This window comes from Ovis canadensis, chromosome 1 (genome assembly GCF_042477335.2).
Source record: "Ovis canadensis isolate MfBH-ARS-UI-01 breed Bighorn chromosome 1, ARS-UI_OviCan_v2, whole genome shotgun sequence".
In the NCBI taxonomy this organism is placed as follows: domain Eukaryota; kingdom Metazoa; phylum Chordata; class Mammalia; order Artiodactyla; family Bovidae; genus Ovis; species Ovis canadensis.
The window spans coordinates 242,274,515-242,291,344 of record NC_091245.1 but is presented as its reverse complement, the minus strand read 5'-3'; the positions used below and the strand labels follow the sequence as shown (position 1 = coordinate 242,291,344).

The following is a 16,830-nucleotide window of genomic DNA, read 5'->3' as shown; positions in this document are numbered from 1 at the left end:
TCAGAAATAAATCAGGCTGGGTAATAATGGAGAAAAAAGGTTAAAGCATAAATAAATGCAGGGTGAAGAGCCAAGTAACTAATGGAAAGTTACAAATTTTGCTCTAAGCCTTTTGCTGCTGCTGCTGCCAAGTCACTTCACTCGTGTCCGACTCTGCAACCCCATAGACGGCAGCCCACCAGGCTCCTCCGTCCCTGGGATTCTCCAGGCAAGAACACTGGAGTGGGTTGCCATTTCCATCTCCAATGCATGAAAGTGAAAAATGAAAGTGAAGTCGCTCAGTTGTGTTTGACTCCTAGCGACCCCATGGACTGCAGCCAGTGGCCTAAAAAAAGAAAAAAAGAATTAATATAACTCAAAATGTCTATTAATGAAATAATAATAATGAAAAAAACTAAGTATTAAGGCATACAACACTCTTTCTGATATGAAGATCAAGGTAAAAATTTTCCCATGGAGCCTCTGAAAGGAAATTCTGTGACACCAAGAAACATCTACAAGAGCCCATAGGAGGGACCTATTAATACTGGTGGTCCAGTGGTTAATATTAATAATCTGCCTTCCAAAGCAGGGGTCGCAGGTTTGATCCCTGGTCTGGGAACTAAGATCCTACATGCCTCAGGACATCAAAGCCCACATGCAGCAACTATTGAGCACGTGTGCCCTAGGGCCCATGATTAGAAACCAGATGAAGTCACAGCAGTGAGAGGCCTGCGCACTGCAACTAGAGAAAGCCCATGTGTAGCATCAAAAATAAATAAAATTTTAAAAAAATAGAATCCATAGAATTGATGCTTTCGAACTGTGGTGTTGGAGAAGATTTTTGAGAGTCCCTTGAACAGCAAGGAGCTCAAACCAGTCAATCCTATGGGAAATCAACCCTGAATATTCATCGGAAGGACTGATGCTGAAGCTGAAGCTCCAATACTTTGGCCACCTGATGTGAAGAGTCAACTCACTGGAAAAGACCCTGAGCTGGGAAAGATTGAGGAAAGGAAGAATAGGGGACAACAGAGGATGAGATATTTGGATGGGATCATTGACTTAACGGACATGAGTTTGAGCAAGCTCCAGGAGATGGTGAACGTCAGGGAAATGTGCTGCAGTCCACAGGGTTGCAAAGAGTCAGACGTGACTAAGCAACTGAACAACAACATAGGAAAAGTCACAACAGTGAGTTTTTTTGTGACATCCTTAAAACTATGGGGAAAGTTGAGAAGATAATGCCATTCTAGGAGGGGAACATGGTAGCTGGGGCAGGGGGAAGGTAGCAGGCAAGACTTACTTTTCACCGTACACATATGTTTTTCAGTAGCACACACCTACACACATTGCCAGACAGAGATTAGTACACAGACTGGAGAGGCAAGCCACCTGGTTCAAATCCTAGCTGTACGAATTACTAGCTGCAAAATGTTGGGCAAGCTCTGTGCCTCACCTCTAAAGTAGGGAGTAGAGACTACCTCATCAGATTGCTGGGAAGATTAAATGATTTAATATGTATAAAAAGCTTAGCATCAAGTATGTGTCAGTCATTACTAACAATAAAGCCAAAGTGAAGTTTTGTCAAGGTTGTCCTGTGATGGGCCAAGATATTAGGGCATGTATGAAGTTAAATAATAATCAGATTTTAGCCAGGAATATCAATTTAGAGTATCTAGCAGATATGAAAATCAGCTGCCATGACTGTGGGATTTATATAGCTAATGAGCCTGAACTATTTGAGTTTTGTTATATGTTTTAAAAGGCAATAGAATAGTAAGCATTGCTGAAAGAAATTAAAGATTTAAGTAAATGAAAAGACATCCTACGTTCATAGATCAGAAGGCTTAATTGTTGTCAATACTCCCCAAATTGAGCCACAAATTCAATGCAAGCTTATCAATATTCCAGCTTCCTTTACTGTAGAAATTAATAAATTGATCCTAAAATTTATATGAAAATGCAAAGATTTCAGAACAACCAAAACAATCTGAAAACAGAATAAAAACAGAGAACTCACCCTTCCCAATTCTAAATGTACTACAAAGCTGCAGAAATCAAGAAACCATGGAACTAGCATTAGGATAGACATATATGTCAATGGAACTGAACTGAGTCCAGAAATAGAACTCTCACACTTACAGTCAAATCATGGCATCCGGTCCCATCACTTCATGGGAAATAGATGGGGAAACAGTGGAAACAGTGTCAGACGTTATTTTTGGGGGCTCCAAAATCACTACAGATGGTGACTGCAGCCATGAAATTAAACGACACTTACTCCTTGGAAGGAAAGTTATGACCAACCTAGATAGCATATTCAAAAGCAGAGACATTACTTGCCAACAAAGTCCATCTAATCAAGGCTATGGTTTTTCCAGTGGTCACGTATGGATGTGAGAGTTGGACTGTGAAGAAGGCTGAGCACCGAAGAATTTATGCTTTCGAACTGTGGTGTTGAAGAAGACGCTTGAGAGTCCCTTGGACTGCAAGGAGATCTAACCAGTCCATTCTAAAGGAGATCAGCCCTGGGTGTTCTTTGGGAGGAATGATGCTAAAGCTGAAATTCCAGTACTTTGGCCACCTCATGCAAAGAGTTGACTCATTGGAAAAGATTCTGATGCTGGGAGGGATTGGGGGCAGAAGGAGAAGGGGACAACAGAGGATGAGATGGCTGGATGGCATCACCAACTCGATGGACATGAGTTTGAGTGAACTCCGGGAGTTGGTACGGACAAGGAGGCCTGGCATGCTACAATTCATGGGGTCGCAAAGAGTTGGACATGACTGAGCGACTGAGCTAAACTAAACTGATTTTCAAAAGGTGCTGAGACAACTCAAAAGAGAAACAATAGTATTTTCCACAGATGGTGCTGGGCCAACTCAATGTTCATACACAGAAGAAAGAAGTTGGACCTCTACTTAAGATCACACACAAAAAATAACTCAGAATGGATTACAGACCTAAGAATTAAAACTATAAAACTCTTAAAAGAAAACTTAGGGGTAAATCTTCATGACTTTGGATTAGGCAATGGTTTCTTAGATATGACACCAACAGCAAAAACAAAAAAGAAAAATAAATAAATTTGATTATGTAGAAATGTAAAACTATTTGCTACAAAATATACTAGCAAGAAAAGTCAACCCATAGAATGGGAGGATATATTTGCAAATTATATACATGTAATATATATCTGAAAAGGACTTATATCTAGTAAAGACCTCTTTTTTCCCAGATTTTTTAATTGAAATATAATTAGTTTACAATACTGTTAGTTTCCAGTGTAGAGCAAAGTGATCCAGTTATATATATATATATCTATATATATATATATAGTATACATGTATATACATATGTGTGATTCAGTTTCCTTTTCAGATTCTTTTCCACTATAGATAATTGTAAACCATTCAGTATAGTTCCCTGTGCTATACGCTCCTGTTGTTTACCTATTTTATATACAGTAGTATGTATAAGTTGGGCTTCCCTGGTAGCTCAGCTGGTAAAGAATCCTCCTGCAAGTGGGAGACCTGCATTTGATCCCTGTGTTGGGAAGATCCCCTGGAGAAGGGAAAGGCTACCCACACCAGTATTCTGGCCTGGAGAATTCCATGGACTGTACAGTGCATGGGGTTGCAGAGTCGGACACGACTGAGTGACTTTCACAGTAGGTATAAGTTAATCCCAAACTCCTATCTTACAAAGAGCTCTTACAACTCAAAAGGGTTTCCCTGGTGGCTAAGTAGTAAAGAATCTGCCTGCGAATTCAGGAGGCTCAGGTTCGATCCCTGGGTCCGGAAGATCCCCTGGAGAAGTAAACAGCAACTGACTCCAGTATTCTTGCCTGGGAAAACCCTTGGACAGAGGAGCCTGGGGGGCTACAGTCCACAGGGTCAAAAAAGAGTTAGATGTGATTTAGTAACTAAACAAAAACAGTAACTTACAACTCAAAAATAAAAAAAACCAACTCCATTAAAGGATGGGTAAAGGGTTTGAATGGACATTTCTCCAAAGAAGATACTCAAATGGACAATACCACTCCAAACCCATCAGAATAGCCATAATAAAAAAATAAATAACAAGTATTGGCTGAAAAGTAAAGAAATTAGAACTCTCCTACTAGTGGGAAGGCAAAATGATACCTACCTATACTTTGGAAAAGTCTAGCAGTTCTTGAAATGTTAAACACAGAGTTACTAACTGATCTAGCAATTCTACTCTTGGTATATATCCAGGAGAAAGAAAAACATATATTCACACAAAAGCTGGGAAATAAATGTTCATAGGAGCATTACCCATATAGCTAAAAAACAGAAATTACTGAAATGCCCATCAACATGTTTATCCATTATATGAATAACTAAAACTGGTATATCCATATAATGAAATATTATTTGGCAATGAAAAGGAATGAAGTATTAATAATGCATGCCATAAGACTGAAGAATCACAAAAACATTTTGCTAAGTGAAGAAGCCAGTTATAAAAGACTACACATAGGCAAATCTCTGACTTCCCTGGTGGCTCAGACGGTAAAGCGTCTGCCTACAATGCGGGAGACCCAGGTTCAATCCCTGGGTCGGGAAGATCTTCTGGAGAAGGAAATGGCAACCCACTCTAGTATTCTTGCCTGCAGAATCCCATGGATGGAAAGGCCTGGTAGGCTACAGTCCATGGGGTCGCAAAGAGCTGGACACAACTGAGTGACTTCACTTCACCTCAGGCAAATCTCTACAGACAAGTCTATAGAGACAGAAGGTAGATTAGTAGTAGTTGACTGAGTGCTGAGGAAAGGGAAAAGAAAGAGGAATGATTGCAAGTGGTTATAGGTTTCTTTGGGGTGATGAAAATATTCTGTACTTAAATTGTGGTGATGTTTATACAACTCTGTGACTATACTAAAAACTAATTGTGTGCTTTTTTTGGGGGGGGGTCACACCTCATGGCACATGGGATCTTAGTTCCCAACCAGGGATGTAACCCATGCCGCCTACAGAGTCATAACCACCAAATGCCAGGGAAGCCCCTAATTGTTTACTTTAAATAGCTAGATTTCACAGTATCTGAATTATATCTCCATAAAGATATAATTATACTACTTTAATGGCAAAAGCAAAGAGGAACTAAAGAGCCTCTTGATGAGGGTAAGAGAGGAGAGTGAAAAAATCAGCTTAAAACTCAATATTTTTAAGGGGAAATGGTGGAAGTAGTGACAGATTTCCTTTCCTAGGGCTCCAAAATCACTGTGGGGTGACTGCAGCCATGAAATCAGAAGACAATTGCTTCTTGGCAGGAAAGCTATGACAAACCTAGAAAGTGTGCTAAAAAGTGAAGACATCACTTTGCTGACAAAAGTCCATATAATCAAAGCTATGGTCTTTCCAGTAGTCATGTACAGATGTAAGAGCTGGACCAAAAAGAAGGCTGAGAACCAAGAATTGATGCTTTTGAACTGTGGTCCTGGAGAAGACTGAGTCCCTTGGATAGCAAGGAGATCAAACCAATCAATCTTAAAGGAAATTGACCCTGAATATTCAACGGAAGGACTGATTGTGAAGCTCTAATATTTTGGCCACCTGATGTGAACAGCTCACTCATTAGAAAAGAACTTGATGCTGGAAAAGATTGAAGGAAGAGGGTGACAGAGGATGAGATGGTTGGATGACATCACTGATTCAATGGACAGAAAATTTGGGCAAACTATAGGAGATGGTGAAGGACAGGGAAGCCTGGTATGCTGCAATCCATGGGGTCACAGAGTCGGACATGACTTGGCAATTGAACAACGTCATGTAGCTGGTCACCAAGCTCTTGCAACTTGTGGAGTTGGAACTCCAACTCTTGAGTAAAGAAGGGACTCCTTTGGGCCTCCAAGAATAATATATGTTGAAACTAATCTTCCAGTTAGATATGAACAGTGTTGTGGTCACTGGCAACAATTCCAGGTATGGATTTTATGTATTATCAATTAAGGGAAAACTTTTAGGCTGTCAGTTACCTAGTTAGTTCCTGTGTTTGGCCAGATGCAGTATATCTATTCCATGGACTGTCTGTGGGAACTTTTTGTGTCTTAGGACAGCACATTGCCCTTTGCTCTTGATTATATTTCCAGGTCAGTTGTTCCCACCATCAATTAGCATGTGTGCTCAAGGGAATGCAAACTGATTTTGGCATTATCTTAAACAAAACATAATCAGGAAGGTAAGTATCCTGCCAAAAAAAATTACATAATGCATTCCAAGGCCAACTAAAAATTAATTTGGACCAACCATACTGAGTATATGGATTTAGCAAAAGTTTAAATGGTTAATAGTTCTGGGTACTCTTGCAGAATATAGATTTTTTTTTTAACCTTAAATCTTTTTTTAGGAATCAGAAATTCTACAAGTTTAAATTTCACAGAAAAACAATAAACAAATGAAAGTCTCAAACATCTGTCTCGGTACATGTATTAAGGTAGTATTTGCAGGTAATATCTATCTACTACCTGCAAAGTCTTATAAACCAGAATGTTTGAATACCTACTTGGTCCACAGCCTGGGACATCACCTGAGAGATCCACCCCAAACCACTGAGTCAGAATCTGCATTCAACAAAACCCCCAGGCAATTTGTGGTCACATTAAAATTTGAGACACTTTGATCTCATAATTCATGAAGCTCAATGTGGAATAGCCTCAGGAAAACTGGTCAGTGGGTCACTATTAGTAATCTCAATTAAGAGAACATGCAAAAATAGATTGTAGCAACCTCAAAACGCCCCTATTTGACTCAATGTGGTAAAAGCTGCAAAGCCTCTGTTTCTGTGACTCTGTTTCATGTAAATGTTTTTCTCATATGAAACACAGGAAAGGAGGCTATGGTGACTGCTTTTACTGAAACACCGAGGGTTGGTGGGGGTGGGGGGGGAGTGTGGAGCAGAGAGGAGCTGTTCCTAAAGAAAGCCTGCCAGTTCTAGTTGTCCACAGCTCTTCCTCTAGGCTTTGCCCTCCTGGCCCTAAAACCACAACATGTGGGAGCCCAGTATGAATACTTAGACTTCAAGCAGCAGGTGGTTGAGTGTCGTAAGGGTAGGAGGGTTCCTGGGTGAAAGAGGAAAACCTCACTCTCTCGACTCCACCTATCAGTATGGAAAAGAGCAATTCAAACCTGAAAGCACCACTCTGTTTTCCCTTTCCCGGTGCATATGTGTGCTGTTATTTCAGTCGTGTCCAACTCTTGGCAACACCGTGGACTGTAGGGTGCGAGGCTCCTCTGTCCATGGGCTATTCCAAGCAAGAATACTGGAGCGGGTTGCCAATTCCTCCTTCAAGGGATCTTCCTGGCCCAGGGATTGAACCTGAGTCTCTTAATGTCCTGCTTGGCTGGCAGGTTCTTTACCACTAGCGCCCCTTTCCTCTCTTCAGGTAGGTGCAACTCAGCTATAGCCTTTTATCTTCCTTGCGTGCTTGCTAAGTTGCTTCAGTTATGTCCAAGTCTTTGGGATCCTATGGACAGTAGCCCACCAGGCTCCTCTGCCCATGGGATTCTCCAGGTAAGAATACTGGAATGGATTGCCATTTCCTCCTCTAGGGGATCTTCCTGACCCAAGGATTGAATCCTCGTCTCTTTTATCTCCTGCATTGGCAGGAGGGTTCTTTACAACTAGCACCACCTGGGAAGTCTTATCGTCCTTAAAGAGCTCCAACTCTTCTAAACTTGTAGGCTTTGAGTAAGTGGTAACCCACTTACTGCACCTTCTCCCCTCATTTCCACTTCCTTCAAAGAAAGTTTAGAATGCCAAGTAATCAGGCGGTTTTCCGAAGTGAATGAGTGGTGTCAATTGCTATGGTCAGGATAGGGGAAAGGATTCAAGAGTCTCCCAGAGATGACATTTAAAATGCTGATTCCTGGGTTCTATTATTAAGATTCTGAATCAGGGGTCTGGGCTTAGAACCAAAAATCTGCCTTTTTAACAAGTGTCCCCAAGTGATTCTGATGTAGGTCCAGGCCTACACTTGAATAAACAGTGATATAATTAGTTTGGGCTTCCCAGGTGGTACTAATGGTAAAGGATCTGCCAATGCAGGAGACACCAGAGACTGGGGTTCGAATACTGTGTCAGGGAGATTCCCCCGGTGTAGGAAATGGCAACCTGCTCCAGTATTCTTGCTTGGAAAATTCCATGGTCAGAGAAGCCTGGTGGGCTACAGCCTACAGGGCTGCAGAGAGTTGGTTTGAGAATAGCAATACCACCTTTACAAATAAATCACCTATTCTAAAGCATCTGTTTGGTTGTCTCAACTGATGTTGTCAACTTCCCGTTTGGTTTCCATTTAGCAGATACTGAGCAACTATTGTTTGCAGCAGAGAAGGCAATGGCACCCCCACTCCACCAGTACTCTTGCCTGGAAAATCCCATGGATGGAGGAGCCTGGTAGGCTGCAGTCCATGGGGTTGCTAAGAGTCAGACACGACTGAGCAACTTCACTTTCACTTTTCACTTTCATGCATTGGAGAAGGAAATGGCAACCCGCTCCACTGTTCTTGCCTGGAGAATCCCAGGGACAGGGGAGCCTGGTGGGCTGCCGTCAATGGGGTCGCACAGAGTCGGACACGACTGAAGCGACTTAGCAGCAGCAGCATTGTTTGCAGAGAATTGTATCAATACTAGCTGCTGCTTTCCTGTGTGACTGGATGGAAGAGATGGGGAGAGAAGGGTATGATCACATTAGAGAACTATTTCTCAACTTCCCAGAAAAATGACAAACTCATCTTTTCATGATTTGTAAAACAGATTATCCTAAAAGACTGTATTACCCAACCACAGTTAGCATAGTTTACTAACCTTTTGGGCACCAGTGTACCAGAGGTGTCACGGTCTTGCTTGCAAGGTCAGTTCAGTAACAAAACTGCCATGGTTCAAACCCTGCTTTCTCCATTTACATGATACGACCATAGACAAGTGGCTTTTCTGTGACTCAGCTTCTTCATCTGTAAAGATTATAGAACCTACTGCATTGAGTTAACGTTTGACAATTCAATGAAACACTGAAATATCTAATTGGTTCAGAGGACTTCGAGAATCTAACGTACTGAAAATTTATTGGTTTTAGGTTAAGGCCACAAAACCGCTGTGAGAACACTGAGAAATGCTTCCGGAGGGTGATTTGGAATTCCAGGTGAAGAAAGTGCAGTTAAACTTTGTTTCACACAAGCAATTCAGATGAATTATTCTAACTGGAGTGATCTGGGGTTTTTGTTTTGTAAAGTTCCCCAATCCTTGGCTTCTTTGGGAGTTTGTCCCTGGGATGCCACACTCTGCCGCTAAAGTCCCCCTCCAAATCCCCAGCTCACGGTCTCAGGCAGGTGCCCCGCGGGAGCCGGACCAGGACTAGAGACGCCGCGGGAGGCGGACGCGGAGCCCAGCCCCTCCGCGGAAAGGCTGGGTGAGGACCGGGGTCCCGCAGTCCCGGGGCCGCCTCCCCGCGAGGATGCCGGCGGGCGCGGGGAGCGTGCGCGGCCACGTGACGGGCGCTATAAGAGCGCTCCGGGAGGACGCTCGTCTCCCGCCGCGCCTCCTCGCCGGCCGCGCTCGCTCCCCGCGCCCGGCGTCTCCGAGTCACGAACTTGCGGCTGCGGCGGCCGCCCGCGCCCCCGGCTGCACCATGACAGGTACGCGCCGCTCGCCGCTGCCGCAGCGCTTCTCCCCCCACACCCGGCCCTCCGCCCCGGGGGAGCTCCCGGCAGGACGAAGACCGCCGCGAAGTTGCAGGCTGGCCGCAGCCGGGCGTGCCGCTTCCTGCGTCAGCCGCTGCCCCGCCGCCCCGGGGGCCCGAGCGGCCGTCCCGACCCGGAGCGCAGCCGAGGGGCCCCCGCCGGGCAGCGCCTGGGCCCTCCGCCGAAGCCCCCATTCCTGCTTCCGTCTCCTTGCCCTTCCTCCTGCGCGCACCGTGAAGGGCGGGCGGAGCAGCTGCGGCGGGCTGCGTAGGGGCGGGGAGCCGGCTCCTCGGGGGCGCCCGGCCCGAAGCCCGGAGCGCGGCGGGGTCGCGGGGCGCCGCCCCTACAGCCCGCCGGCTGGAGCCTCTGGAAAGGGGCGGCTGCGAGGCGGGCACGCCGGCGGCCCCGGCCCGGCTCCTCGGCCGTCAGTCCCGGCGCTGGCCGCCTCGCCGAGCCTATTTTTAGGCCTTTGGGGCTGGGTTGCGGTAGGCACGAGCCCGGCGAGCGCCCCCGGGAAGCGGGACCCGCGTGGTGGAAAGGCGCCGGCCCACTTGTTGCAGGGTGTCCGGGCCACTCGGCGAGTCTGCCCCCGAGGACCGCAGACCGTGCTGTTGAGTCTAATAGTGGGGTTAGTACAGCCACTGAACTGCGGAAAGATTGCAGAAGTCACCCGGAGCTCGGCCATCTCTGGGAGGGTTTAGCCTCCTCCCCAGCTGTCATTGGTCTTTCCTCTGCTAGGTTTGCCTTGCAAACCTCAGTTCCTAAGGTTGTCCTGCCTCCCTCTTCCTTTGGGAAATCATCCATATCCTTGCTTCCTGAAAGCCTTGAATCCTACTTGCCTGTAAACTTCCTTGATCTCCTGGTGTGTGTATGTGTGTTAAGTGGCTTCAAGCATGTCCTACTCTTTGGGACCCCATAGACTGTAGTCCCTCTTGTCCAGGGGTTCTCCAGGCAAGAATACTGGGGTGGGTTGCCATACCTTCCTCCATGGTCCTGGAATCAGGACCATCTTTGAGTTGAAACATCATTCATCATGCCTCAGGTTAAGCGCCCTTGCGGTGGGCTGATTAAAATATTGCTATCTTATGACGGGTTGAAGAAAGGAGAACAGGCAGAGGTTGATGGATATGTCAAAGGATGGGGGCCCTGTTCCGAGCTTTCCTAGAGTGACTGAGAAGCAGATGACCCTGGGGGAGGGCGGGGTGCAGGTAGAAACTCTAGACCTTCTACTGCTTAACAGAGAATCCAAGGCTATATGTGAAGGTTGCCCTCAAATCTGCCGCTGGGGAGTGTGCTGGCCCACTGGACAGCCTACAATTTCCTCTTCTCACTGGAATTTGCCCTCAGGCACCACTGGAAAATGGGCAAAGTGAAGAAGAGGAAACCTAAGACAGAATCAGAGTGACTTTGTTACAGTGTCCCAGCTGCCTACTTGGGCAACAGTGACCCACGTGAACCCCAGCAGCACTGGATCCTTTGTGTTTGGATGCCCACCAACCTGTTTTAACGTTAAAACCCCTTTCGAGAGGGAATGTGTCCCAGAATCATCCTGGGAAGGACTAAAGAAACCCTAAAGGCTTGGCTGGTGGCCTTGGGAGGGTTGGGCTTGTTCAGGAGGAAGAATAATTCATATATTTGTAACTAAGTGATTATTGGAGATTGACTTTTGAATGTGCGGGTGTGTGTGTGAGAGAGGGGATTCCCTGGTGGCCAGGTGGTAAAGAATCCACCTGCCAAGCAGGAGATGTGAGTTTGATCCCTGGGTCGGGACAGTCCCTGGAGGAGAAAACGGCAACCCACTCCAGTGTTCTTGCCTAAAAAATTATGTGAACAGAGGAGTCTGGTGGGCTACAGTCCAGGGGGTCACAAAGAGTCAGATGGGACTGAGCGACAGAACAAGCATGAGTGTGAAAGAGAGGGTTGGGGGGCCCCAGGGTACTGGGTAGGATGTAGTGCTTGCTTCTCCAAGGAAAAGGAGGCAGGTTTGCTAGAGCTTGTGAGGTGGTCCCTAAATCCATTCAACACTGATGGGCCACTATTCGGATGGAAGCGTCAAGGAGGGAAGGCTTCTTGGGGGAAGTGATGTTTAAGAGAGACTCAGAGCGACTCTGGAGAGGTGGTTGGGTGACTGTGGAGTCTTTGCTCCAGGTTGAGGCAAGAGTTGAAAAAGCCTGAGGCTTGGCACATGTGAGCACCAGGATGAAGAATATGGCTTCTGCTTCAGATGCTCTCCGTTGAGGTTGTTGGCTGGATTTGTTCTTGACTGAGAATACTGTCTATGATAGGTTGTAGGACAAACAGAAAATGCACTTCTTGATCTCTTCTCTGCTACCTGGTAATTGCCCTCTGGGTGTTAAGCTACTGTGTAGTCTGAGAATTTAGCATGTCTGGACTTTAAATTAGATTTAATTTGTATAGCCTCTTGAAGGTTGCCAGTGATCTCCTGCTAAAGAATGGTACTGAGACACTCTTAAAGTGGTCACTGGGTTCTCTCTTCCATCCCCCATCCCCCCAAGAGGCTGTTCCTTTATTAATCGAGCAGGTTGATCACAGAGGAGTTGATTTTGCCCACGTATTGGTTGACCAGGGTCCTGGGGTCATGTTTTCTAGTTAGACTGATGTAATGAATACCTTCTGTTTTCCTTGTTTTAAGATCAGGCCTTTGTGACACTGACCACAAACGATTCCTATGCCAAAGGAGCCCTGGTCCTGGGCTTGTCTCTGAAACAGCACAGGACCACGAGGAAGCTGGTCGTGCTCGTCACCCCACAGGTCTCGGACTCCATGAGGTGAGGACCTTGCTGCCGGGCTGTTGGCTGGGCTCTGACATCCCCTCCCCTGTTTCTGGCATCAGTGGACCTTAAGGCCAGACCCTTTCCAGAGGTTGAGTGCTGGTGGAGAACGATGAGAGCTGCTGAGTGAAGGATTCCTGGGTCTGAAACCTCGTCCTGGCTCTTGGGAGATGTTCCAACCATGCTCCATCTGGGAGGTGGAGTTCTGGCCCTTGTGCTTACTGATCCCAACCAGGAGTTGGGCTCTCTCGTAGGCAGGTCCTCTCCGGGTGATCCAAGTGAGTGACTCAGTCCAGCCGTTCGCTCTGTGTCCTCCTGCTTCACCGGCATATCTTTCCGCCAAAGGGAGCAGGGGCTATTGTTCCTGTTTCCAACCAAGCAAACCTCCCTTGCCTTTGAAAGAAAGTAGCAGTTTTCTCCCGGAGAAGGCAGTGGCACCCAACTCCAGTACTCTTGCCTGGAAAATCACATGGATGGAGGAGCCTGGTGGGCTGTAGTCCATGGGGTCGCTAAGAGTCGGACACGGCTGAGCGACTTCACTTTCACTTTTCACTTTCTTGCATTGGAGAAGGAAATGGCAACCCACTCCAGTGTTCTTGCCTGGAGAATCCCAGGGACGGGGGAGCCTGGTAGGCTGCCGTCTATGGGGTCGCACAGAGTCGGACACGACTGAAGGGACTTAGCAGTAGCAGCAGTTTTCTCCACCACATCTGACATTAGTAACCTAATGATCTTTACTTAAAATTCAGTAGACTAGATATTTTCCAAAGGTCTTTCTGAATTAGGGGTTCTGCTAGGAGAGACCCTGAAGGGTACACACTGCTTGTTAATTGGGTTAGTTCATGTTACTTTTTTGGAATTAAATTTTGAAGTGTCTGAATCAACTGCCTTGATCCTCATGCTAACTTATTTAAGAGTATCTTGCCACACTAGCACCTCTGTATTGCGTTTATTTTTGCGTTCTTTTATCCCTTTTAGAAGTTGAAAATGCCCCTTTTGTGACTCTTTTCAAAAAATGTAAGCACATGCCAAGGACCCCTGAAAAAGAGGCATTATGTATGCATACATATATCTCACACACTAACAGTCTTGTTCCTAAAGGGTAATTTAGGAAAACCAAATTACCCCCAAACTGTCTCCTATGTGTATGTCCTAATCTGTAATCACTTTAGTGAGGATACTGTAAGAAAGTGGATGTAGTCTTGGAAACCAAGAAACCAAGACCCCTTTCCTGTGGTAAGTGGTACACCAACCATTTCTTTCAAAGAAATCAAGTTTACAGTGTGAACTGGAACATATTTTTGTACAGCTTTGGAGATTACTAGTACAATATCAGTTTTGTTCTCCATGCTTAATATTGTCATAAACTTTCAGTGATGATCTGTCTTTATCCTGTGTTTTTTCTTGTGCTGAATTTAGTGTCTCACCTAAGAAGTACACCCCCACTTCTCTCACCTCTGGCTTGCTTTCTAAAGTAAGTCTTTAGTTAATTTCGGGCAGAGAGAAGTGTTGTACCTCACAAATAAAAGTGAGTCTCTCATGCCAGGGGTGCTAAGCATATAATAAATGCTGGTTATATTCGATGCAAAAGAATGGAAACCGAGTAATTGAGTCACTCAGCTTCTTTTATGACACAGCTTCAGGCAGTTGTCAACTGCGTTAGCAAAAATTTTTAATTAATTGTAGGCTTCAGTGCAGATATTGTATGCCTTAACTCAGCATCACTTGGAAATGTATTCAGTGGTCAGCAAGAATCAGTTCTAATAAAATATTATCATTAAAGACACCGGCTGTTGAAAAGATGTCTGACCAAACATTAGCTACATTTTTACAGGCTGTTTCACAATTTGCCTGGTAGTCAGTGGTACAATAAAACATACAGAACTTCTTCTATGATAGTGTTTAAGACAAGTAGTTCATCCTCACCATAAGTCTCAGCATTTTAGTGAAGTTACCTGCACATGCAAATTAGAAGTTTGTGGTGAAGTCAATTAGGACATACTTAAGAGACTGTAACATACCAAAGTAATAGATTGCTGTAGTTGTCGATAAGCTAATAAGAATGCAGTCTTACGTTATATGGGTCACTTGTTCTGAAGAGATGCTAAGAGCTGTTTTCTGGATTTTATTTTGACAGGAAAACTTTAGAGACAGTCTTTGATGAAGTCATTGTGGTAGATGTCCTGGACAGTGGTGATTCTGCACATCTAACCTTAATGAAGAGGCCTGAGTTGGGTATCACGTTGACTAAACTCCACTGCTGGTCACTTACACAGTATTCAAAATGTGTATTCATGGATGCAGATACTCTGGTGAGTGTGACTTTGATGGCTGGAGAGATGGATATAGTAACTGAAACCAGTTAGGCATGTGAAGAATGCCGTCAGGACTTGACAGTAAAGTTCAGATAAAACCGCTGTTGTGAAAAGTGGTAGGTGTTGAAGGAGAGTAGGACCAGGCTGCCTCACAGGTGTCATCTGAAGAGTTAAAGACCAGCAACAGATTGCGTCTTGTTTGTTGGATAACTTAAGGAGAACTTAGGAAGGGTTATGCTATAGAAGAACAGTTCTGAAATGCTTTCCCTTCTCCCCAACCCCTTACCCTTGAATCAGGTCCTAGCCAATATTGACGATCTTTTTGAGAGAGAAGAATTGTCGGCGGCACCAGACCCAGGGTGGCCTGACTGCTTCAATTCTGGAGTCTTTGTTTATCAGCCTTCAGTTGAAACATACAATCAGCTGTTGCATCTTGCTTCCGAGCAAGGTAGCTTTGATGGTACGTATCTGTTTTCCTTGTATTAGATAAGCTGTGAATAACTTCTAGGGGCTGCTCTTCTCAGGGAGTTGCTACGTTTCCTTGTGTCTATACATGGGATATGACAAGCATTTTAAGTCGTGGTGTTCTGGGAAATAGTGCGTTTTGTGTGTGTGTGTATGCATCTTTTTCCTATAGGTACCTAGGCTGTTTTACAGACTTGCCATTCATTAATCTTCCTGTGTCTAAATTGGAGTATGGTTAAAGCAACCATGATTATTCAGGAATTCAAAAGACTACTAAACAAATGAAAGAGTTTAACAGCTGTCTTAAGCCTGAGTAAACTGAAGTGCAAGAACAGGAGGACCCAGAATTGTCTCTGTGGAAATCTGAGGGATAAATTTAGGCTCTCATTCTCAGAACATAGGCTCTGTGAGTAATCTTTGTCTCCAAATTTTCACTGCCTCTAAGGCAGTGCATCGGATAGAGTGGTATCTGCAAAGCTAAAGCATAGAACCTTGGCAGTCACCATCCATTTTCCATAAGGCGTATGTGTATCTATCTATAGTTGTCAATATATGTTTATATAGAAAGGTTATGACTGTGATTTAGAGCCTCAGATCCTTTTGGTTAAATTAATTAGTTAGGTATACTTCTATTTTAGGCCAGTCTCTAAAATAATAAATAATAACTCACTTTTGTTTTTAACCACACAAACCACAAAACTGGGAGTTAGTATGCAAAAGCGGCTTTTTTGAAAATAAATGTTGATGGATCCTTTGAATTAAGAAACGACCCAGTTGTATCTAGGAAGAAGGATATGTACAAGGAGACCCCCTCTCAGCAGTGACTCTCTGTCAGATTCTTAACACTGTGGCAGAAGCTAGGGCCAGGAACATGGGGATAGGCCAGAGCCCTGAGCAGACCCCAGGCCCTACTTTCCACTCCAGGAGCAGGTATGAGATTTGCAGTGAGTAGATAACACCAGCAGGAATGACCGTCCTCAACTGACATAAAGTTCAGCCCTGGATGCAGATATGGGGGTTCATCTCCATTAACTAGTTGTAAAGTTAAAAATCACAATTTCAAGTTTAAAGTTTTTGAATTAAAAGTACATCTAGAAGTTCATGGGATTGCTGAATATAAGAGATTGGAATTTAAAACATTTTTGTGTGTGTTAGTCACTCAGTCATGTCCAACTCTTTGTGACCCGAGGAACCTTAGCCTGCCAGGCTTCTCTGTCCATGGAATTCTCTAAGCAAGAACACTGGAGTGGGTAGCCATTCCTTTTTCCAGAGGATCTTCCTGATCCAGGGATTGAACCCAGGTCTCCTGCATTGCAGACAGATTCTTTACCTTCCCTGCCAGGGAAGCCCAAAACATTTTTAGTTACATATAAAATTGAAATTGGGTTTTTGTTGTTGCTGTTCACAGAAATTGAATTGTTTAGTCGTTTGAGGATTTGGAACAGCAGCTATTTGAAATGTCACTGAAAAGGAAGGAGAAATTTAAATCTCAGTCTTGTTTCACTATTTGACTAGTTTATATTCTATACCAGTAATGCTAAACCTGGGATGATTTGGCCCCACCCCCTGGGGAC

At 44.8% G+C, this 16,830-nt stretch overlaps 1 protein-coding gene across 1 annotated transcript in view; it reads left to right on the top strand.

Annotated features, from left to right (window-relative positions):
* Positions 1 to 9,159: 9,159 nt before the first annotated feature.
* The window catches only part of GYG1 (glycogenin 1), a 38,624-nt gene continuing 30,953 nt past the window's right edge, over positions 9,160 to 16,830 (top strand). The window contains exons 1-4 of the mRNA XM_069580766.1: positions 9,160 to 9,639; positions 12,338 to 12,473; positions 14,614 to 14,788; positions 15,089 to 15,251. Of these exons, the coding sequence (XP_069436867.1) occupies positions 9,459 to 9,639; positions 12,338 to 12,473; positions 14,614 to 14,788; positions 15,089 to 15,251 (655 nt within the window). The 5' untranslated portion in view covers positions 9,160 to 9,458. The remainder of the gene's footprint in view (positions 9,640 to 12,337; positions 12,474 to 14,613; positions 14,789 to 15,088; positions 15,252 to 16,830) is intronic.